We start from the raw sequence: 24692 nt of genomic DNA, 5'->3' as shown, positions 1-24692 counted from the left end.
GCGGGTACATAAGTTTCGGATGGAATCCATCCGGTCGGTGGTAGCATCTCTGAGTCCAGGGAAATTCATGGCCTCCATCGACCTAAAAGATGCATATCTGCACATCCCTTTTTACGAGGGTCATCAGCGGTATCTCCGCTTCGCAATCGCAGAGGAGCATTACCAGTTCGTGGCATTGCCCTTCGGTTTTGCTTCGGCTCCAAGGGTGTTCACTAAGGTTTTGGCTCCTGTGTTGGCTCTGCTATGGGCAGAGATCCTTACCAGGTGGGACAGGCATCCTCCTTCTTGGACAGAAGGATTTCTCTAAGCCACCAGGTGAGATCGGATCTTTTGTGGTGGCTCCAGTCACCGATTCTGACACAAGGCAAGTCCTTCCAGCCTTTATTGTGGACGGGGCTCTCCACGGATGCCAGCCTGTCGGGCTGGGGTGGAGTTCTGGGCACGATTTGTGCCTGGGGGACGTGGTCGGGGGAGGAGTTCTCCCTACCGATAAATGTCCTTGAGCTCCGTGCAATCAAGCTCTGTTTGTTCCGTTGGTCGGCTCGGATTCAGGGCTGCCCTGTACGAGTGCAGACGGACAACGCCACAGCAGTGGCATACATCAATCATCAGAGGGGCACCAGGAGTTCCCGGGCGGCCAGGGAAGTGGCCGAGATTCTGTCTTGGGCAGAATTGCATGTTCCGGCGATTTCGGCTATCCACATTCCAGGTGTGGAAAACTGGTAGGCAGACTCTCTGAGTCACCAGACCCTGGACCAGGGGGAATGGTCCTTACACCCGGAGGTGTTTCACCTTCTGTGTATCCGGTGGGGGTCTCCGGACGTGGATCTGTTCGCATACCGTCTCAACAAAAAAGTGGAAAGGTTCGTGGCTCGATCTCACGATCCTCTGGCGGACGCTTCGGACGCGTCAGTGGTGCCGTGGCATCGGTATCGGCTGATATATGCCTTTCCTCCGACTTAAATGTTGTCCAGGTTCCTCCGCAGGTTAGCCTCGGAACGGATGTTGGTGAGTCTTGGAGCTCCAGACTGGCCGCGTCGGTCTTGGTAAGCGGACATTATGCAGTCGGTGGTCGATCCTCCCTGACGGCTTCCACTAAGAAACGATCTTCTGTCTCGGGGACCAATCTTCCATCCTGCTTTTACAGTCAATGGCTTTGACGGCTTGGCTGTTGAAAGCCAAGTCTTGAGAGACAGGGGTACCTCGTCGGCTGCCATTCCTACCTTGCTAAAAGCTAGAAAAGCTTCCTCTGGGAATATTTATCATTGCACCTGGAGGGCATATTTTGCCTGGTGTGAGTCACAAGGTCTTCACCCCCGCTCCTTTTCAGTGGTGAGGGTTTTGGCCTTCCAACAGACTAAGGTGGATCAGCGCCTGGCGCTGACCATGATCAAAGGCCAATTGTCGGCCTTGGCCATTCTTTTTCAACGCCCTTTGGTGTCTAATTCCTTGATTCGCACCTTTATTCAGGGGGTGCGTCATCTGGCTCCCCCGAGGAAGGCTTCCTTGCCTCCCTGGGACCTGAATCTGGTTCTGTCCGTTTTACAACGACCTCCCTTTGAGAACATCAGAGAGATCCCTCTGCCTGTGTTGTCACAGAAAGTTGCCTTTCTTGTGGTCATCACATCTGCTCGCAGAGTGTCTGAGTTGGCGGCTCTGTCTTGCCGCTCCCCCTATCTGGTTGTTCATAGGGATACAGTGGTTCTACGACCATATCGGTCTTTTCTTCTTAAGGTGGTTTCAGCCCTCCACCTCAATGTGGATATTGTGTTGCCTCTTTCCGGAAGTCGGATTGTCTGTTTGTCCTTCCCGAAGAACCTCGGAAGGGTACAGCGGCATCTGCGGCAACCATTTCCAAATGGATCGGACAGACGATTGTGCAGGCCTATTCGATTAAGGGTCAGGTTCCTCCCTTCCCTGTTAAGGCGCACTCCACTAAAGCGGTTAGTGCGTCTTGGGCTTTTCGCCACCAGGCGTCGGTGGCTCAGGTGTGCAAAGCGGCGACCTGGTCGTCTGTACACACCTTTTCTAAGTTTTACAAACTTGATGTGTTGGCATCCTTGGATGCTTCTTTTGGCCACAAGGTTTTGAGTGCGGCAGTGGTTAAGACATGCTATTTTTTTAATGTCTCTTAGTCATGGGGTTTATTTCATTTTTTTTTTTTTTTTTTCCTGGGTTAGCTCCTGTTGAGCTTTACTTACCCCACTGGTTCAGTTCAGTTCTTTCTCTGACCTGGGTGCTGCGTTGCCTATTTTAAGGTTGCGTCTCCCACCCCTCACAACTACACTGTTTTGGGATGTCCCAATCGTGAAGACTGTATGAATGGGCAGCGACTGTCAGAGGACGTAAGAGAAAATAGAATTTTTGTAACATCTTACCGTAAAATTATTTTCTCTGACAGTCGCTGACCCCGCCCCTCTCTTTGGGGTTGACGGGTTTTCATGGTCTGCTTGCTACATAATTGGATTAGAGTGGCTGGAGGATATAGGCCAGAGGGACGGCCCCCCTGTGGGTGTGTCTATATGTTAATGTTTTGCTGTATTAACAAAATTACTGCCTAGCTTGCTCCTGTGGAGAAAGCCAATACCCAATCGTGAAGACTGTATGAATGGGCGGCGACTGTCAGAGGACTCCGAGAAAAGAATTTTACGGTAAGATTTTACAAAAATTCTATTTTCAAAAAATTAACAAATTAATTTGGGTACAGCATTGCAGACTGTGCAAATGTCTTTCAAAGTGTGACAGCAGTGAAAGCTGAATATTGGCCTGGGCAGGAAGAGGGTTAATGTACCCAGTATTGAAGTAGCTAAAAACGTCTATCTCACGCTTGAGAATGATACATTAAAACATTGCTTAAAGTCTGGAAAAAAGTACTCAAGAGTCTTAATGGTCCATGGTTCAGGACCCATTACTTAAAGATCTGTCCTCCCACTAGCCATCTTACATGACCAATGCAAGGCTCCTGCAGCAAGATCACACTGAGTTAGGCAGCCCATAGGTTAGTTGGGAATGTCCTCCCCGCTGAGCTATTGTATTCTGACAGTGGAGAGACTTCCTCCTCAATCTGAGTACACAGATCAGTATTGCAGGCTATAGCCCGCAGCGCTGATCAGATGGGGAAAATCCTACAGGGTGGTTGTACAGAAGTCAATTGGCTTTGTTGAGATTTGCTATCTGCCATACCTTATGCTTACTGGACAATTCAAGCATTAAGCCATTGATCTGGGATAACCATGGCCATTTATACACCCACCTGTTACATTGATGATTACCCCATTTCAATGGCCATATTGTAAATAGAATATTTCTTGTCCAATTACGATTTGAAAATGTGCTAAAAAATATACTAGCTTACCACTGTGTATTTGCATCTGCAGGAGTTGCTGGGTGTGTTTTGCTACAGATGAAGATGACCGGACAGCAGAATGGGTGAGACCATGCCGCTGCAGAGGCTCCACCAAATGGGTCCATCAGGCGTGTCTCCAAAGATGGGTAGATGAAAAGCAAAGAGGAAACAGTACAGCTCGAGTGGCATGTCCACAGTGCAACGCTGAATATTTGATAGAGTTCCCAAATCTCGGTAAGTATCTAATATTTCAATGTAAGATAGAATGAAGCTGGCTTGACATATTAGATTATAGTTTCACCCCTTCCCAAATATTCACATCTCATTGTGCCCCATTGGAGAACATATAAAAAGGGGGGGCAACAATATTACAATATTGTAATTAAAGGAAATTTCGTACTATGTAGCATATTTATGTAAATTATGAAAAATTATAAATTTACATATTAAAAAATATTTTATTTAGATAAGATCTGTGAGATACTACAAATGAATAGTCCATGTTTACCATTGAAGTAAGCAGTTGGTGTTCTAAAACCTACCAACTTGAAAAGTAACTTCTCTTGTTGAGTAAAAACAATCCTCTCTGGCTGATCAATGTACATTGTAAGGATTTTAACTTTGTAGCAGTCTTACCTGTTTTTGTTCTTCAAGGGTAACTCCACTTTTTGTGGGGAAACAAAAAAAAATAGCAAAGAAAAAATTAATGCAAAAAAGTAGTGATGGGGAGTGGGTGTGGCGCTGCAATTTATCACACAAATGTGTATTAATAAAATACAATCAATGTGCCATGAATCATCAAAAAACGTAAATATCACAATAGATCAAATACCGGACAATCTAATCAAACGTGCATAAGATGAAATTTATGGACCCTAAATATTAGGACCTCAATTGGTGAAGTGAGATAACATCAGTGAATATTGTGCATATAATACATAACAGTAAGTCCTTTGGTAAAAATAAATCCAGCAAGTCCTCAGGTTAAGGTGAAAATAATATATTAAAATTCCTTGAAAACAAGTGCATGGAAAAAACTGCAAACTCCACAAGCGGTCGGTGTCCAAGTAACACTCGTGCTTCCCCCCCCCCCCCCCCCCCCGTGTGTAGTAGCACCCACTGGATTGATCTCCCCCTTAGAGGGGTAACTCGCCTTCTCGGTACCAATAGAGGTTTGTAAATGTCCCCACAGATGCCTTTATAACTTTATCCTGCTTAAACGGTACCCACTCTCCATCACTACTTTTTTGCTTTATTTTTTCTTTGCTATTTTATGTTTTCCCATGAAAGTCGAGTTACCCTTTATCCTGCTTTGCCTCAGAGGTAACCTATACAAACTCAATGGCACCTCCTCACTCACTCCTGCAAGTCTGCTGCAGTTTCTGTCAGTCTCCCTCCCAGACTCCTCCTCCAACTGCTGTTCCAGCAGGGGCTCCCCTTCTTCATACACACTCAGGGACTGTGTATGAAGAGGCGGAGCCCCTGCTGGAACAGTGGTTGGAGGAGGAGTCTAGGAGGGAGATTGACAGATACCGGGGCAGACTTGCAGGAGTGGGCCAGGAAGGATGCAGTTTCTTTGCCATTTGAGTTTTTACATGTTACCTCTGAGACAAAGCAGTATAAAGGTATCTGCGGGGACATTTACAGACAGCTATTGGCACTGAAAACATGAGTTGGCTCTCTAAGGGGGATATTGATCTTGGGGGACACCGACCGCTTGTGTGAAGTTTGCAGTTTTTTCATGCACTTGTTTTCAAGGACTTAATATATATATATTATTTTCACCTTTTACCTGAGGACTTGCTGGTTTTATTTTCACCAAAGGACTTACTGTGATGTATTATATGCACAATATTCACTGATGTTATCTCACTTCACTAATTGAGGTCCTATTAATTAGGGTCTATATATTTCAAATTAATAATTCCATTTATACACATTTGATTATATTGTCTGGTATTTGATCTATTATGATATTTATGCTTTTTATATATTTTTTGATCATTAGTGGCACATTGATTGTATTTTTTATTATTACACATTTGTGGGATAAATACCAACGCCACACCCACTCCCCATTACTACTTTTTTGCACTTTAGACACCCACTCTGGTAGTTTTTCAGTGGGGACCGCAGCTTTCTCTCTCTCTCTCTCTCTATCTCTCTATCTCTATATAGCTATAGTACAGACCTTAAAGAGGAAGTAAAGTCGAGAAAAAAAAAAAGCCCTGTAAAGAGAGAGGCATAATGAGCTAGTATGCATCGCATACTAGCTCATTATGTAGTACTTACCTTAAAACGAAGCCCCCGCCGTGCCGCCACCTCAGCGACAGGACGGCGACATGTCCTGCCGTCCTGCTTCCGGGTTCTCGTCCTCCGGCCATCTGATTGGCCGGAGGCGCGATTACATCACTCCCGCGCCTGCGCGCGGGAGCCGCCGTTCACGGCACTGAGCTCTGAAGGAACGGCACGGGTGGCCGTTCCCTCAGAGCGCCTGCGCCGATGACGTCATCGGCAGTTTGCACTGTAAATATCTTCTAAACGGTGCAAGTTTGGGAGATATTTATAGCACCTATAGGTAAGCCTTAATATAGGCTTACCTATAGGTAAAAGTTATACAAGTGGGTTTACAACCTCTTTAAGTTTGGACACACCTTCTCATTCAAAGTTTTCTTTCTTTTCATGACTATGAAAATTGTAGAGTCACACTTCAAGAGGTAGTCACCTGAAATGGTTTTCACTTCACAGGTGTGCCCTGTCAGGTTTAATAAGTGTGATTTCTTGCCTTATAAATGGGGTTGGGACCATCAGTTGTAATGTGCAGAAGTCAGGTGGATACACAGCTGATAGTCCTACTGAATAGACTGTTAGAATTTGTATTATGGCAAGAAAAAAGCAGCTAAGTACAGGAAAACGTGTGGCCATCATTACTTTAAAAAATGAAGGTCAATCTGTCTGAAAAATTGGGAAAACTTTGAATGTGTCCCCAAGTGCAGTCACAAAAACCATCAAGCGCTACAAAGAAACTGGCTCACATGTGGCCCGCCCCAGGAAAGGAAGACCAAGAGTCACCTCTGCTGCGGAGGATAAGTTAATCCGAGTCACCAGCCTCAGAAATTGCAGGTTAACAGCAGCTCAGATTAGAGACCAGGTCAATGGCACAGGGAGTTCTAGCAGCGGACACATCTCTAGAACAACTGTTAAGAGGAGACTGTGTGAATCAGGCCTTCATGGTAGAATATCTGCTAGGAAACCACTGCTAAAGAAAGGCAACAAGCAGAAGAGACTTCTTTGGGCTAAAGAACACAAGGAATGGACATTAAGACCAGTGGAAATCTGTGCTTCGGTCTGATGAGTCCAAATTTCAGATCTTTGGTTCCAACCACCGTGTCTTTGTGCGACGCAGAAAAGGTGAACGGATGGACTCTACATGCCTGGTTCCCACCGTGAAGCATGGAGGAGGAGGTGTGATGGTGTGGGGGTGCTTTGCTGGTGACACTGTTGGGGATTTATTCAAAATTGAAGGCATACTGAACCAGCATGGCTACCACAGCATCTTGCAGCGGCATGCTATTCCATCCGGTTTGCATTTAGTTGGACCATCATTTATTTTTTAACAAGACAATGACCCCAAACACACCTCCAGGCTGTGTAAGGGCTATTTGACCAAGGAGAGTGATGGGGTGCTGCGCCAGATGACCTGGCCTCCACAGTCACCCGACCTGAACCCAATCGAGATGGTTTGGGGTGAGCTGGACCGTAGAGTGAAGGCAAAAGGGCCAACCAGTGCTAAGAATCTCTGGGAACTCCTTCAAGACTGTTGGAAGACCATTTCAGGTGACTACCTCTTGAAGTTCATTAAGAGAATGCCAAGAGTGTGCAAAGCAGTAATCAAAGCAAAAGGTGGCTACTTTGAAGAACCTTGAATATGACATACTTTTAGTTGTTTCACACTTTTTTGTTATGTATATAATTCCACATGTGTTAATTCATAATTGTGATGCCTTCAGTATGAATCTACAATTTTCATAGTCATGAAAATAAAGAAAGCTCTTTGAGTGAGAAGGTGTGTCCAAACTTTTGGTCTGTACTGTATATGTACAGTAGGTACGGAAAGTATTCAGACCCCCTTAAATTTTTCACTCTGTTATATTGCAGCCATTTGCTAAAATCATTTAGGTTCATTCTTCTTCCTCATGAATGTACACATAGCACCCCATACTGACAGAAAAACACAGAATTGTTGACATTGTTGCAGATTTATTAAAAAAGAAAAACTGAAATATCACATGGTCCTAAGTATTCAGACCCTTTGCTCAGTATTTAGTAGAAGCCCCCTTTTGATCTAATACAGCCAGGAGTCTTTTTGGGAAAGATGCAACAAGTCTTTCACACCTGGATTTGGGGATCCTCTGCCATTCCTCCTTGCAGATCCTCTCCAGTTCTGTCAGGTTGAATGGTAAACGTTGGTGGACAGCCATTTTTAGGTCTCTCCAGAGATGCTCAATTGGGTTTAAGTCAGGGCTTTGGCTGGGCCATTCAAGAACAGTCACGGAGTTGTTGTGAAGCCACTCCTTCGTTATTTTAGCTGTGTGCTAGCTGTGTGCTTAGGGTCATTGTCTTGTTGGAAGGTAAACCTTCGGCCCAGTCTGAGGTCCAGAGCACTCTGGAGAAGGTTTTTGTCCAGGATATCCCTGTACTTGGCCGCCTTCATCTTTCCCTCGATTGCAACCAGTCGTCCTGTCCCTGCAGCTGAAAAACACCCCCACAGCATGATGCTGCCACCACCATGCTTCACTGTTGGGACTGTATTGGACAGGTGATGAGCAGTGCCTGGTTTTCTCCACACATACCGCTTAGAATTAAGGCCAAAAAGTTCTATTTTGGTCTCATCAGACCAGAGAATCCTTATTTCTCACCATCTTGGAGTCCTTCAGGTGTTTTTTTAGCAAACTCCATGCGGGCTTTCATGTGTCTTACACCGAGGAGAGGCTTCCGTCGGGCACTCTGCCATAAACCCCCGACTGGTGGAGGGCTGCAGTGATGGTTGACTTTCTACAACTTTCTCCCATCTCCTGACTGCATCTCTGGAGCTCAGCCACAGTGATCTTTGGGTTCTTCTTTACCTCTCTCACCAAGGCTCTTCTCCCCCGATAGCTCAGTTTGGCCGGACGGCCAGCTCTAGAAAGAGTTCTGGTCGTCCCAAACGTCTTCCATTTGAGGACTATGGTGGCCACTGTGCTCTTAGGAACCTTAAGTGCAGCAGAAATCTTTTTATAACCTTGGCCAGATCTGTGCCTTGCCACAATTTTGTCTCTGAGCTCTTCAGGCAGTTCCTTTGACCTCATGATTCTCATTTGCTCTGACATGCATTGTGATCTGGAAGGTCTTATATAGACAGGTGTGTGGCTTTCCTAATCAAGTCCAATCAGTATAATCAAACACAGCTGGACTCAAATGAAGGTGTCGAACCATCTCAAGGATGATCAGAAGAAATGGAAAGCACCTGAGTTAAATATATGAGTGTCACAGCAAAGGGTCTGAATACTTAGGACCATGTGATATTTCAGTTTTTCTTTTTTAATAAATCTGCAACAATGTCAACAATTCTGTGTTTTTCTGTCAGTATGGGGTGCTATGTGTACATTCATGAGGAAGAAGAATGAACCTAAATGATTTTAGCAAATGGCTGCAATATAACAAAGAGTGAAAAATTTAAGGGGGTCTGAATACTTTCCGTACCCACTGTATATGTATGTGTATGTATATATGTATATATATATACTCTCAAACGTGAGTACACCCCTCACATTTTTGTAAATATTTTATTATCTTTTCATGTGACAACACTGAAGAAATGACACTTTGCCACAATGTAAACTAGTGGGTGTACAGCTTGTGTGACAATGTACATTTGCTGTCACCTCAAAATAACTCAACATGCAGCCATTAATGTCTAAACTGCTGGCAACAAAAGTGAGTACACCCCTAAGTGAAAATTTTCAAATTGGGCCCAAAGTGTCAATATTTTGTGTGGCCACCATTATTTTCCAGCACTGCTTTAACCCTCTTGGGCATGGAGCTCACCAGAGCTTCACAGGTTGCCACTGGAGTCCTCTTGCACTCCTCCATGATGACATCATGGAGCTGGTTGATGTTAGAGATGGTACGCTCCTCCAACTTCCATTGGAGGATGCCCCACAGATGCTCAATAGGGTTTAGGTCTGGAGACATGCTTGGCCAGTCCATCACCTTTACCCTCAGCTTCTTTAGCAAGGCTGTAGTTGTCTTGGAGGTGTGTTTGGTGTCATTATGTTGGAATACTGCCCTGCAGCCCTGTTTCCGAAGGGAGGGGGTCATGCTCTGCTTCAGTATGTCACAGTACATGAGAGCATTCATGGTTCCCTCAATGAACTGTAGCTCCCCAGTGTCGGCAGCACTCATGCAGCCCCAGACCATGACACTCCCACCATCATGCTTGACTGTAGGCAAGACATGCTTGTCTTTGTACTCCTCACCTGGTTGTTGCCACAGGCTTGACACCATCTGAACCAAATCAGTTTATCTTGGTCTCTTTAGACCATGGGACATGGTTCCAGCAATCCATGTTCTTAGTCTTCTTGTCTTCAGCAAACTGTTTGCAGGCTTTCTTTTGCATCCTCTATAGAAGATGCTTCCTTCGGGGATGACAGCCATGCAAACCGATTTGATGCAAAGTGCGGCGTATGGTCTGAGCACTGACAGGCTGACCTCCCACCCCTTCAGCCTCTGTAGCAATGCTGGCAGCATTCATACATCTATTTTCCAAAGACAACCTCTGGATATGACGATAAGCACGTGCACTCAACTCCTTTGGTCGACCATGGCGAGGCCTGTTTTCAGGGCTGCTGTTAGAAATCGCGGGGCCCCATACAGACTACCTGGCAGGGCCCCCCCAAGAAAATATAAAAGATATATTTAGCTAAAATTACAACAAAATCACTATTAGCAGACACAAATGTATTATTAAGCTATCACAAAAAGTCACCATATTCGCAAATAGCTTGTGACAGATTATTTGTATATTATTTTTGACTTCTTATTCATAACATTTTACACGAAATAAGGTAATATATAATATTTGAGTTTTTGCACTCACTGGTCATACTTCACTGGATAGTGATATAATATATATCAGGTTTATATACACATAGAAGATAGCCATACCCATATATCATTCACAATTACAATGGCCACACAAACAATTCCACATGCCCACATCATTACCAGCGCCCATTTTCATTGTTCTAATAACAAATATAACATAACTCGCATAATTCCTGCTGAATCTAAAAAAAAAACTATGTTAAATAAAAAAGAAGATGAGATGAGAAAAATATACAGGCAGGGCAGTTGGAGCTCAGTGTTCAGAGAGACCGAGAGAGAGAAACAAAGTTACGATTTACAAATAAACTCCTGAGCAGAGATAAGTGCTGGTAGGGGGGCACACACAAGGGAGGGGGATTAGTGAGGGACAACTGTCTCTTTCTCAACAGATAAAAGCTGATAGCAGGGAGAGGGACAGATCAGATTCAGGTGCTGGAGGAAGATTTCTGTATTTGTTCTCCATCACTAATCCCCCTCTCTGTGTGGGCCCCCCTGTGTGCTAGGGCCCCCTACAAGAGGGCTGGTGGTCCCCCCCTATCAGCGGCCCTGCCTGTTTTGGTTGAAACCTGTCCTGTTAAACCGCTGTGTGGTCTTGGCCACCGTGCTGCAGCTCAGCTTCAGGGTCTTGGCAATCTTATAGCCTACACCATCTTTATGTAGAGAAACAATTATTTTTTTCAGATCCTCAGGGAGTTTTTTGCCATGAGGTGCCATGTTGAACTTCCAGTGGCCAGTATGAGAAAGTGAGAGTGATAACGTCAAATTTAACACACCTGCTCCCCATTTACATCTGAGAACCTTGAAACACTAACAAGTCACATGACACTGTGGAGGTAAAATGGCTAATTGGGCCCAATGTGGACATTTTTACTTAGGGGTGTACTCACTTTTGTTGCCAGCGGTTTAGACATTACTGGCTGTATGTTGAGTTATTTTTAGGGGACAGCAAATTTACACTGTTATACAAGCTGTACACTCACTACTTTACATTGTAGCAAAGTGTCATTTCTTCAGTGTTGTCACATGAAAAGATGTAATAAAATTATTTACAAAACTTTGAGTGGTGTACTCTTGCGAGATACTGTGTGTGTGTGTGTGTGTGTGTGTGTGTATATGTGTATATACAGTGCCTTGCGCAAGTATTCGGCCCCCTTGAACTTTTCGACCTTTTGCCACATTTCAGGCTTCAAACATAAAGATATAAAACTGTAATTTATTGTGAAGAATCAACAAGTGGGACACAATCATGAAGTGGAACGAAATTTATTGGATATTTCAAACTTTTTTTTAACAAATAAAAAACTGAAAAATTGGGCGTTTAAAATTATTCAGCCCCCTTAAGTTAATACTTTGTAGCGACACCTTTTGCTGCGATTACAGCTGTAAGTTGCTTGGGGTATGTCTCTATCAGTTTTGCACATTGAGAGAAATTTTTGCCCATTCCTCCTTGCAAAACAGCTCGAGCTCAATGAGGTTAGATGGAGAGCGTTTGTGAACAGCGGTTTTCAGTTCTTTCCACAGATTCTCAATTGGATTCAGGTCTGGACTTTGACTTGGCCATTCTAACACCTGGATATGTTTATTTGTGAACCATTCCATTGTAGATTTTGCTTTATGTTTTGGATCATTGTCTTGTTGGAAGACAAATCTCAGTCCCAGTCTCGGGTCTTTTGCAGACGCCATCAGGTTTTCTTCCAGAATGTTCCTGTGTTTGGCTCCATCCATCTTCCCATCAATTTTAACCATCCTCCCTGTCCCTGCTGAAGAAAAGCAGGCCCAAACCATGATGCTGCCACCACCGTGTTTGACAGTGGGGATAGTGTGTTCAGGGTGATGAGCTGTGTTGCTTTTACGCCAAACATAACGTTTTGCATTGTTGCCAAAAAGTTTGATTTTGGTTTCATCTGACCAGAGCACCTTCTTCCACATGTTTGGTGTGTCTCCCAGGTGGCTTGTGGCAAACTTTAAACGACACCTTTTATGGATATCTTTAAGAAATGGCTTTCTTCTTGCCACTCTTCCATAAAGGCCAGATTTGTGCGGTATACGAATGATTGATCATGGGCCTCTTGGCTGCATCTCTGATCAGTCTTCTCTGAGCTGAAAGTTTAGAGGGACGGCCAGGTCTTCGTAGATTTGCAGTGGTCTGATACTCCCATTTCAATATTATCACTTGCACAGTGCTCCTTGGGATGTTTAAAGCTTGGGAAACCTTTTTTGTATCCAAATCCGGCTTTAAACTTCTCCACAACAGTATCTCGAACCTGCCTGGTGTGTTCCTTGTTCTTCATGATGCTCTCTGCGATTTAAACGGACCTCTGACACTATCACAGTGCAGGTGCATTTATACGGAAAAGCCATCCTCTCTTTAACTTCAGCTTTTTCACAGATGACATCAAGTTACCATCCAAAATTTGCTGAAATGTTATTAAATCCATTTTTTCTTCTACTCGTGAGATGTTCCCTGTTCCACTGGCTGCAATACAACCCCAAAGCATGATTGATCCACCCCCATGCTTAACAGTTGGACAGAGGTTCTTTTCATTAAATTCTGTGCCCCTTCTTCTCCAAACGTACCTTTGCTCATTCTGGCCAAAAAGTTTGATTTTAACCTCATCGGTCCACAGAACCATCAGTTTCCAAAATGCATCAGGCTTGTCTATATGTTCATTTGCAAAGTTCAAACGCTGATTTTTGTGTGGTGAGGACGTAGGTTTTCTTCTGATGACTCTTCCATGAACACCATATTTGTACAAGTATCTCTTTATAGTGGAATAGTGTACCACAACTCCAGTGTCTGCCAGGTCTTTCTGGAGGGATCGTGCAGTCAAACATGGGTTTTGAATTGTTTTCTCACAATCCTGCGAGCTGTTCTTTCTGATATTTTTCTTGGTCTTCCAGATCTTGCTTTAACTTCCACTGTTCCTGATGACTGCCATTTCCTAATTACATTACGAACAGAGGATATTGACATCTCAAAACGCTTTGCTATCTTCTTATAGTCTTCTCCAACTTGGTGAGCGTCAACTATTTTCAGTTTCCTAGACAACTGCTTAGAAGATGCCATGGTGCTGATTGTTGGGGCAAGGTCAGATGAGTCTGGGCATTTAAAACCTTTGAGACTGACCTCACCTGGTCTTCCCAGATGATGATTGAGAACAATACATGACACTGGCAGGCTTCAGCCTTGCAAAGGCGGCAGTGCATGCTATAAATTCTGCAGGGTGCCCAAACTTTTGCAGACGCCATTTTTTTGTTTTCTGTAATTTTGAAAGTGACGATGATGGAAATAAAATCTAACTTTTGTGGACATATAAGAATGTCTAATCTGTAATTTGATGCCTTTTGGAGATTTTTCCATCTTTCCTTGGCTTCTTTATGCACATTAATACAAATATTTACCTGGGGTGCCCAAACTTTCGATCACCACTGTATATGTGTGTGTGTGTGTGTGTGTGTGTGTGTGTGTATATATGTAAGTATATATATATATATATATATATATATATATATATATATATATATATATGTGTGTGTGTATATATATATATATATATATATATATATGTGTGTGTATGTATGTTTAATTAATCCATATTTATTTAGTCCATAGCACAGAATTATTCCTTCCCCTTTTCTCAAAGAAAAAATAATATAGCGTATACAATTGTGACACAAGTCATATTGTAATTCAATGTTATTAAAAAGGACCTTTCCTTTTTCAATCTGCAGCCGCTGTAATATTTTGAAAATGCAATGCAATATGGCTACCTGGAGGAAAACATAATTTCCTGCTTGTGTGATTGGCTCACTGATTTTCCCAGAAGTCTGCCCTAAGATACAAGTCAGATTTCAGGCATCCCCTGCAACAAAAATTTCATTTTTGGTGAAATGCTCCCAATAGGAACACGTCTAAAAGGATGCAGACCCTGCAAGTTTTCTCATTAGTGTCCTGCAGGTGCCCAGCTTATTGATAATTATGAAACCACTCGCATTAGATTCACTTTTCCACATGATCACAGAAAAACACACAGGGATTTCTTCAGAATAATAAAAGGTGGGAATCTGCAAGAACGTTTGTCACAATCCTTGCAATGTACATATGTCAACCAGGGTGGAATGTTTTTTTTCTCAACAAAAGTAAAGTTCCGCTTTAAGAAAAAGCTGTATGTTTTGCTATATCTTGGGAAAATTGATTCCTGAATGGGAGGGTCTGTGTTCAGTTTAATCAGTTAAAGCCCTTTCGGTGTTCCAATGAAGAAAGTTGCAGTGTCCACATCCCTTTAGATGATGTATTTAAAGCGTAGTTCCACCCAAAAGTGGAACTTCCACTCATTTGTTTCCTCCCCCCCCTCCGGTGCCACATTTGGCACCTTTCGGGGGGGAACGGGGAACGGATACCTGTTTTTGACAGGTGCCCTTCACCACTTCCGGGAAACGGCGCTGCAGCGCTGTCCCTCTGAAAATTGGCCCTCTCCTCCTTCCCCCGCCGCCATGCCAATCCTAATGCGTAGTGCGCTTTGCGCATAAGGGACCCGCTCGTGAAGCCACAAGGCTTCACTGCCGGGCTCCCTCACCGGCAACGGCGGTGGCAACACCTGACAGCCGATGGAAACATCGGCTGGGGTGCTGACATTGCTGGACTCCAGGACAGGTAAATGTCCTAATATTAAAATTCAGCAGCTACAGTATGTGTAGCTGCTGACTTTTAATTTTTGGATGGGGAGAGGGGAGGCTGGAACACTGCTTTAACCCTTAGGGATTATCTCACCAAAAATATACCGTATTTTCCGGCGTATAAGACGACTGGGCGTATAAGACGACCCCCCCTAATTTTCATCTACCAGTAATACTTATACTTAGGTTACCTTGGAGATATTATACTCGGCGTATAAGACGACCCCCCATTTTTGGGCGATTTTTTTTTTGAGGTTCAAAAGTAGTCTTATACGCCAGAAAATACAGTAGATTCTTTTGCAGAGTATGCCTAAAATTTTACTTGTCCCTTGGTGCAGACTTTTGGGGCAAATCAGTGAACCAATCACACATGAAGGACATTTCTGGGGAAGTTTTGTACATCAACTGTCTACATAAAACTGCCAGGTTGCCATATTACATTGACTTTTACAGAAAATTAGTGACTGCAGTTTGAAATGGAAAGTTAAATAATTGATACCAATAAATTACAATATGGCTTGTGTAGCAATTGTATATACTATATTTTTTATTTGCTATAGTTACCTTTTAATATTTCTGTAGTTATTTTATGTCTTTGTTGTAAAGGGTGTAATTTGTTATTACCTTGCTGTTGAGCTCAGAAGGTAGAACTGATTATGTCAGAGGAGAAACACACTTTCTTACGCTTTCTTGCTTATGTGGGTCAGCATGGAGGATCAGTTAAAGCCCATTTCCAGGATAAAGGTAGAAGTGAGCAGCTGCTAGGGTGCTGTTTTAGTCCCAGAATACTCAGTATACAAAGCGTCATGAAAGCGCCTTGTGTCAAATGCTGCATAAAGAAGAAATTAATCCCAAAAGCAAACAATTATTATATTGCATTTTACCAGTTCTTACCGGTAGATGTGATAGTTGCATTAACTCTTTTTTTTATGCTTGCTTTTCTTTACTTTCATCTGATGAGCCTGCCAGCAAGTCTGTGGTTTATCAGAACAAGCTGTCTTGCAGATGTAGCAGTTTTATGTTGAGTGTGGGTTGTGTTGTATTTTTCTTTTATGTTTTACTATCTATATCCAATCTTTAATTTACAAATAAAGTGCACCACGGATGTATTGACCTGTCAAGTTTTGGCTCACTTACATCTTTTAATCATTTTGCTGCCAAAGCCGTTTTTTTTTTTTTTTTTCTTGGCACGCATGCTGAAAAAATATCATTTTAGGGCTAAAGATTACATGATAAAACCCCCTAAACATTATATATTTTCTGAAAGCAGACACCCTAGAGAATAAAATAGTGGTAGTTACATTTTTTAATGTCCTATAATATTACCACAAAGGACTAGAAAACACAAAATGTTGGTTAAAAAATGCACTAAAGTTAATTTCTAGGCACACAAATGCAATAAATTATGATTACATTTAAAGTTAGCTGTAAGCCAAGAACGCATACAGGAAATACAAAAACACTTAACTTTAAGAGAGCAAATTTTCCAAGGATGAGGGCTCTCCAGGTTTTAGACTTGGAGGGAATATTGGCATTGATGAGCACAGAACAGAAATGGGAAATTTTCAAAGACTTTATGCAAACTCACTGCAAAGTATATTCCCATGGCTAATAGTTTTTTTTTTTTAGCCTTTTAAACTTGTGTGGATCACGGCCAAAGTTAAAAAAAAAGCTATAAATGAAAATAAAACTGCTTTTGAAATATGTAAAAATGAAGGAACACTATCATTGTTAAACTGTTAGAAACAATATAACAGAATATGTAAAAAGGAAATCAAGGACGCAAAAATTCAAAATGAACGACAGATTGCAAAAGATAGTAGGACAAACCCCATAAAAATTCTTCAAATATATTAATAGTAAATAGGTTAGGTCTGAGCATGTAGGCCCTTTACAAAATAATCAGGAGTGGGTGACTGGGGACAAAGAGAAGGCAAATTTATTAAATACTTTCTTTAGCTCTGTGTATCAAAGGAGCATGGAGGAGCTCATGATCATAATGAGGATGGTATTGACACAGCCCCAAATGATCCACAATGGTTTAAAAGTGATATGGTCCAGAAATATTTAGACAGATTAAGGGTGGATAAAGCACCTGGACCAGATGGCATCTACCCATGCATCCTAAAAGAATTGATCGCTCTAATATCAAAGCCTTTGTTTCTAATTTTTAGGGACTCGTTAAGGACTGTAATAGTACCACTGAATTAGCGTAGGGCCAATGTGGTGCCTATATTTAAAAAGGATCAAAGTCTTTGCCAAGTAACTATAGACCTGTTAGTTTAACTTCTGTAGTCGGGAAGATACTGAAGAGTTTATTAAAAGACCACATAGATGTGTTCTCGCTGGAAAAAAATATTTTAAACCGACAGCATGGATTCATAAAAGACAGAATTTGGCAAACAAACCTGATTTTTTTTTTTTTTTATCAAAAGCTAAGTAAAACCTTGGACAGAGAGGTGGCTGTGGACGTAGTATACTTGGATTTTGCAAAAGCGTTTGGCAAAGTTCCCCACACATGGATAATGTGTAAGGTAAAGTCTACAAGCTTGGAAAGATCAGTTTGTAGATGGATAGAAAATTGGCTAAAAGATAGAATTCAGAGTAGTGGTTAATGATTTTTACTCTGAATGGTCTAAGGTTATTAGTGGTGTACCCCAAGGTTCAGTGTTGGGACCTTTTACTTTTTAATATCTTTATAAATGATATAGGGTCCGGGATTAAAAGTACCATTTCAGTCTTTGCAGATGACACCAAGCTTTGCAGTGGAATAACTTCTTTACAGGATGTCTCCAACTTAGAAGCTGACCTCAATGCTCTGTTTCATTGGACAACTATGTGGCAAATGAGGTTTAATGTTGATAAATGTAAATATGTGCACTCGGGGGCTAAAATATGCATGCATCATACATACTAGGGGGAGTAGAACTGTGGGAATCCATAGCGCAGAAGGATCTGGGTTCTGGTAGATCATAAGCTTAATAATGGCATTCAATGCCAAGCTGCAGTTTCCAAAGCGAGCAAAATCCTTTCTTGTATTAACAGAGGAATGGACTCCAGAGAGAGAGATATCATTTTGCCCCTGTACAAATCATTAGTAAGACGTCCTCTGGAATATGCAGTTCAGTTTTGGGCACCAGTTCTTAAAAAGGATATCGGGGAACTGGAGAAAGTGCAGAGAAGGGCAACCAAACTGATAAGAGGCATAGAGGAGCTCAGCTATAAGAAAAGATTAGAGGAACTGAATGTATACGCTTTTGAGAAGAGGAGATTAAGGGGGATATGATCAACATGTATAAATACATAAGGGGTCTATATAGTGAACTTGGTGTTGAGTTGTTCACTTTAAGGTCATCACAGAGGACAAGGGGGCACTCTTTACATCTAGAGGAAAACCGATTTCGTCTCCAAATACGGAAAGGTTTCTTCACCGTAAGAGCTGTGAAAATGTGGAATAGACTCCCTCCAGAGGTGGTTCTGGCTAGCTCACTAGATGGCTTTAAAAAAGGCCTGGATTCTTTACTGGTTGCACTTAACCACTTTACCTCCGGAGGATTTTGCTGTCTTCCGTCCAGGCCACTTTTTGCGATTCGGCGCTGTGCGAATTCAACTGACAATTGCGTGGTCGTGCGACGCCGTACCCAAACGAAATGTACGTCCTTTTTTTCCCATAAACAGAGCTTTCTTTTGGTGGTATTTGATCACCTGTGCGATTTTTTTACTTTTTGCGCTATAAACAATAAAAGAGCGTTTATTTTGAAAAAATAACAATATTTTTAACATTTTTTTATATGAAATTCCCCCCAAAAAAGATGTAAAAACCAATTTTTTTAACAATTTTTGGCCAATTTGTTTTCTGCTACCTATGTTTGGTAAAAAAAATCGCAATAAGCGTATTTTGATTGGTTTGCGCAAAAGTTATTGCGTTTACTAACAAAGGGAAAGATTTCTGTCATTTTTGGTGTTTTTTTTTAACGCGTAATGGCGGCGATCTGCGATTTTTTTTTTTTTGCGGGACTGCGTCATTGCGGCGTACAGATCGGACCCTTGACTGACATTTTTGACACTTTTGGGGGTACCAGTGACATTACTGCAGTAATCAGTGCTATATATATGCACTGTTACTGTAAAAATGACACTGGCAGTGAAGGGGTTAATTTTATTGGAGAGGGAGGGGTTAATGTATGCCTGGTGCTTACTGACGTGTAGGGGGGGAGGTGACTGAGTGAGTCATGGACAGATCGGATGTCCAGCTATGCTGAACAGTCCGATCTGTCACTCCCTGTCACTATGGAGATCCGCCCGCTGAGTTTACACACAGCGGGCGGATCTCCAGACTCGATCCCCGACGATCGGGTAAGAGCAGCGGCGATCGCCGCTGCTCCTCCCCTGGCCCGACTCCCGCTGTGAATGAAAACAGCGGGAGCGAGCCTCCGGCGGCGCGCAAGCGCCGCCCAGAAGGGGGAGTGTCTGACGACGTAGTACTACGTCGTCAGACGATAACGAGCCACTCTGCCGCAGTAATATTACTGTGAGCAGAGGTAAAGTGGTTAATATAAGCGGGTACTAATATTTATAGGTAAAGTTGATCCAGGGAATATCAGATTGCCTCTCGGGGTTCAGGAAGGATTTTTTTTCCTCTGCTGTAGCAAATTGAATCATGCTTTGCTGGGGTTTTTTTTCGCCTTCCTCTGGATCAACTGCGGGTATAGGATTGTGTATATGGGATTGTATGGTTGGGTTTTCATTACTGTTTGTTTTTTTTTGTTTGTTTTTTTTTATTGGTTGAGCCAGATGGACTTTTTTTCAACCTGACTATGTAAAATTATCTCAAGTAAGTAGATACCCAACATGTCAAACCTTAGATTTGTGTGTGCCTTGAAATGGCGACAAACTTCAGTACCCTTCTTTTCCATATGGGACACTTTAAAAGGCAGGCACACCCACAGAGGATACATGTAAGGCTTTTTGGTGGCCTGGTATCCTGTTGAAGCCCCTTTCCTAATATAGGATTATGTAATGTCTTGAAGTATTACCTGCCTGGGGCGATTGATATACTATATATAGGCCTTATATATCTGGCACCTCTAGCTGGAACAAGGACTGCCTCCTTCTCCCTCCATGACCGGCGACTAACTAGAAGTCTCATATATATGATATTGACTATATGCTGTCTCTAGAGCATCCGTTTGGTAGGACCCTCTAGCTAACCTGCTGCAGTTATTTCCTTCCGCCCTTTTTTTGGGGTGACTATATGTTATCCACTTAATTACGTTGAGTAGTTAATCCGGCCTGGAATAAGGAGATGGACACATATCCACGTATGCTGTGAGAGTTAAGCCTTGAGCCACTGGTGCCAAGTGTGGCAATTAATTCTATTATTGTCCTTATCTGATCTTTTGCTGCGTCCTGCTATCGCCTGCCACCCCCTGAGTCACATAGGAAATATCGGTCTGTTATGGTCTCTCCGGCCCTGAGGAAGCCTTGAGCGAAACGCGTCGGCTTGCTGGGGACCTTCATTGACCGTGCTCCATCTGAGACCCATATACCACCTTATCTATACAGGCTACCCGCTCTCCCTTATTGGGAAGTATTTCTACATTGTGACCCTGCATTTTGTTTTTATATTTAATTTTTGTTGTCTTCTTAACATGCGCAATTTTTGCTCATGTATTTTTTAAAATTGTACAATAAAATCATTATTTTTTATTATATACCTTTATTGTTGTGATCCTTCTCCCATTGGCCTGCAAAGCCCCATCTTTTTCTCTCCATATTTGTTTGCATAATAATTAGGGTTATGGGCCCTACTACACAGTAATTTTGTGTCTACTTTAAAAGCCCATTCTAGATAATCATCTTACAGTTATAGAGAAGATCTGGCGCTAGAAATTGTGCTCTCCGGCATGAGCAGTGATATGGGACGTGTATCGCAATAGAAGTTTTTGTGTAGCTACCCCCAATGCATGCATTTAGATCAGTGCGTACGTTTTTTGGGGGGATTTCATGTGCTTGGGCGTGAATTTAATTTTTTGCAATTAAAAAAAACATTTTGTTTTTAATTTTTTTTTTTTCATCACATAAGGGGACAAAAAGTCCCCTATGTGATGATTTTTAGGTGACCGGTTCTCTTTCGTGAGACATTCAGGGTCTAGAAGACTCTGCATGTCTCCTCTGTGCTCCACTATATGTAATGTATTTGCAATACATTCTTTCCTGGCCATGCTGGCCGGGGACGCTGAGAGGCAGGCACAGAAGTGATATCAAACACATTGCTTTCCAAGTCAGCAACAAGGAGGGGAGGAGAGCGTTTGTGTGTCAGCTCAGCTCTCTTCCCCCCCCCCCTAACCGGCAGCACCAGTCATGCTGGTCCAGGGCCCACAGATGGGCAAACGAAGCCCAGAATATATGGAGGGGGGTGTTCAGAGCGCTATTACTGGGGGTGTGTGAAAGCAAGGTGGCACCGCTGCCGCCCAACTACTTCCACCTGACAGACAGGAGCCTGCTTGTCAGATTTACACACAATCCCATTGGCTGCAGCCACGTACAGACCTGACAGTAAAAGGGATTACCTGTGTGCAATTCCAAGATCTAAAGAAATACTTTAAAAAGTGTTTTTCATGTAGATCTCATAGACAAGTGTCATGGGTTTGGTAGGAATTGTGGTACCCAAGTCTTCTCTTTCAGTGACAGATCTGTTTGTATTGTTAAGTTTGGGATGGACAGTACTGTGTGCATTTACCTGCATTTAAGCATTCAAAGAAGGTTTATAATAATAAATTCTAATGGGTGTACATTGTGTGGACAGTCTGTTGAGATATTGCCCAAATTTATTGCCAAACCTTCCTCTCTCCCTCTATAACATGCCCCATCATTATATTTATCTTTAACCTTTTTAAAACTCCCAGTGACATCAACGGCAAGCTTTTAAAATTCTTGCAGTGGCAGCTGATGGGAGCTCAACTCAAATGATTATAGAAACTTCCCCAGAACCTCATTTTACCTACATACAGTGTGTGAGCAAGCTCGTGGGAGTAGAGAAATTGATGGGGTTGATTTACTAAAACTGGAGCTTGCAAAATCGGGTGCAGCTCTGCATAGAATCCAATTGGCTTCCCAGTTTTTTTTTTTTTTTGTCAAAGCTTAATTGAATAAGCTGATTGGCCACCATGCACAGCTGCACTAGTTTTTTGCACTCTCCAATTTTAGTTAATCAACCCCATAGGCATTATGAGGCAGGAAAAAAAAAATGCATGGAAAGTATGACATGGTTGGGAGGATAGTTCTGTAGACAAAGCTGACAACAGAACTAAATTCACAACGAAATGTGCATGTGTTGAAGAACTGTACTGATAGGTGGGGGGGGGGGGGGGGTTCAGAGGAAGCGGTTAGCCAACAGTGAGCGGAGGTCAAAGGGTAGAAGTAGAGGCATTAGTGGTAATATTATACCTAAACCCTAGGGGAGTGGGCTAGCAAAACAAAATTACAGCATCAAAAACAACTAAGAAGGAAATAATTTGCATACAAAACTGAGAGGCATGTTCACAAATGCCAGGAGCCTAGCCATCAAAATGGAGGAGTTGGAGCTGTTGCTATACGAGGAGGATTTTGACTCATGGGTATATTAGAAACTTGGTTTGACAGCTTACATGATTGGGCAGCATCTATCCAGGGATATTCATTGTATCGAAGGGACAGGGAGGGTAGACGAAATGGAGGGATTTACTTGTATATCAAAAATTATTGGTTAGTGAACGTGAGGGACGACATTTTGGCCCTCCTATTACAGTTTTGAGGAGGGGTATAATGACCACGAATGTATGTAAGGATGTAACCTTGTGGCTAACAGAAACCCGGGTCCAGAAAAGACTAGAAAAGCTTAAAGTGATTGTAAAGTCTTGTGTGTTTTTTTTTTTTTTCTATTAAAACAACAAATGTCTTACTTACCAGGTCTGTGCAATGGTTTTGCACAGGGCAACCCAGATCCCACTCCAAGCCACAGCTCTATGTATTTATTCAGACACAGATCCACAGTTCGATCCGCCCCCCTCCCTCTCTATATTGGTTAACTGACTGACAGCGGGAGCCAATCACGCTGCTGTTGTGCCTCAGCCAATTAGGAGGAAGAGACGCCTGGAGGCATTCGTGGACATCGCTGGATCGAGAATGGACTCAGGTTAGTATGAGGGTGGCTGCTGCACAAAGAAGGCTTTTGACTTTACAACCACTTAAACACACAAAAATCACCAGGGCCAGATGGCTTACACCCAAAAGTCCTCAAAGAACTCAGATTATACCAGACAGCTATTCCTAATTTTTATTTACTGCATACTGACAGGAAAAGGTACCAGCTAATTGGCGAAGGGCCAGTGTGGTACCAATTTACAAAAAAAGGGCCGAAACGTATACCTGGGAATTACAGACCAGTCAGTCTAACATCGATAGTATGTAAACTTTTGGAGGGGCAGATCAGGGACAATATCTAAAAATGTGCTGATGAAATACAGTATTTTTAGTAGTAATCAGCATGGGTTTATGAAAGGTCATTTTTGCCAAACCAATCTATTAACCACTTCAGCTCCAGGAGGTTTTACCCCCTTCCTGACCAGAGCACTTTTTTCAATTTGGTACTGCGCTGCTTTAACTGGTAATTGTGCGGTCATGCAACGCTTTACCCACACAAAATATGCGTCCTTTTTATCCCACAAATAGAGCTTTCTTTTGGTGGTATTTGATAACCACTGGGATTTTTATTTTTTGCAATCTAAACAAAAAAAAGACCGGAAATTTTGAAATAAAAATAATTTCTACTTTTGGTTCTATAAAAAAAACAATAAACTAATTTTTTGTCTTACATTTAGGCCAAAATGTATTCAGCCACATGTCTTGGGTAAAAAAAAATATTCAATAAGCGTATATTTATTGGGTTGTACAAAAGTTATGGCGTCTACAAACTATGGTACATTTACTTGAATTTACGCAGCTTTTAGTTTGTCTGCCTATCTCCTTTCTTGAGGTGCTAAAATGGCAGGGCAGCAAACCCCCTCGAATTACCCCCTTTTTGGAAAGTACACACCCCATGGAGTTTGTTGAGAGGCATGTTGAGCCCATTAAATATTTCATTTTTTTGTCCACATGTGATTGAAAAATGACACAAAGTTGTTACTGAAATGATATATTGCTCACACATGCTATGGGCATATGTGAAATTACACCCCAAAACACATTCTGCTGCTTCTCCAGAGTATGGGGATACCACATGTATGAGACTTTTTGGCAGTCTAGCTGCGTACAAGACCCCGAAAACTAATCACCGCCTTCAGGCTTTGTAAGGGTGAAAATTGTTGATTTCATTCCTCACTACCCATCAGTTTCAGAGGCCATGAAATGCCAAGATATCACAACCCTTCCCCACCAAATGCCCCCTTTTTGTTGTTGAGTATTTTGCAGATCTTGCTTTTTGTCACAAAGTTTTGAAAGTTGAAAAAAGAAAAAACTTTTTTTTTCCTTTTTTCTTTCTTCA

The 24692-nt window shown here is 42.4% G+C and overlaps 1 protein-coding gene across 2 annotated transcripts in view; it reads left to right on the top strand.

Moving 5' to 3' along the window:
• The window catches only part of MARCHF5 (membrane associated ring-CH-type finger 5), a 109684-nt gene that overhangs the window by 43528 nt on the left and 41464 nt on the right, over positions 1-24692 (top strand). For both annotated transcript variants that reach the window (XM_082267604.1, XM_082267603.1), the window contains exon 2: positions 3378-3580. In XM_082267604.1, coding sequence (XP_082123730.1) covers positions 3378-3580 — 203 coding nt within the window. The remainder of the gene's footprint in view (positions 1-3377; positions 3581-24692) is intronic.

This window comes from Pelophylax lessonae (assembly GCF_965119305.1).
Source record: "Pelophylax lessonae genome assembly, chromosome: 9".
Taxonomy (NCBI): domain Eukaryota; kingdom Metazoa; phylum Chordata; class Amphibia; order Anura; family Ranidae; genus Pelophylax; species Pelophylax lessonae.
The sequence above is the reverse complement of the archived record's forward strand: the minus strand, read 5'-3'. Positions and strand labels throughout refer to the sequence as shown.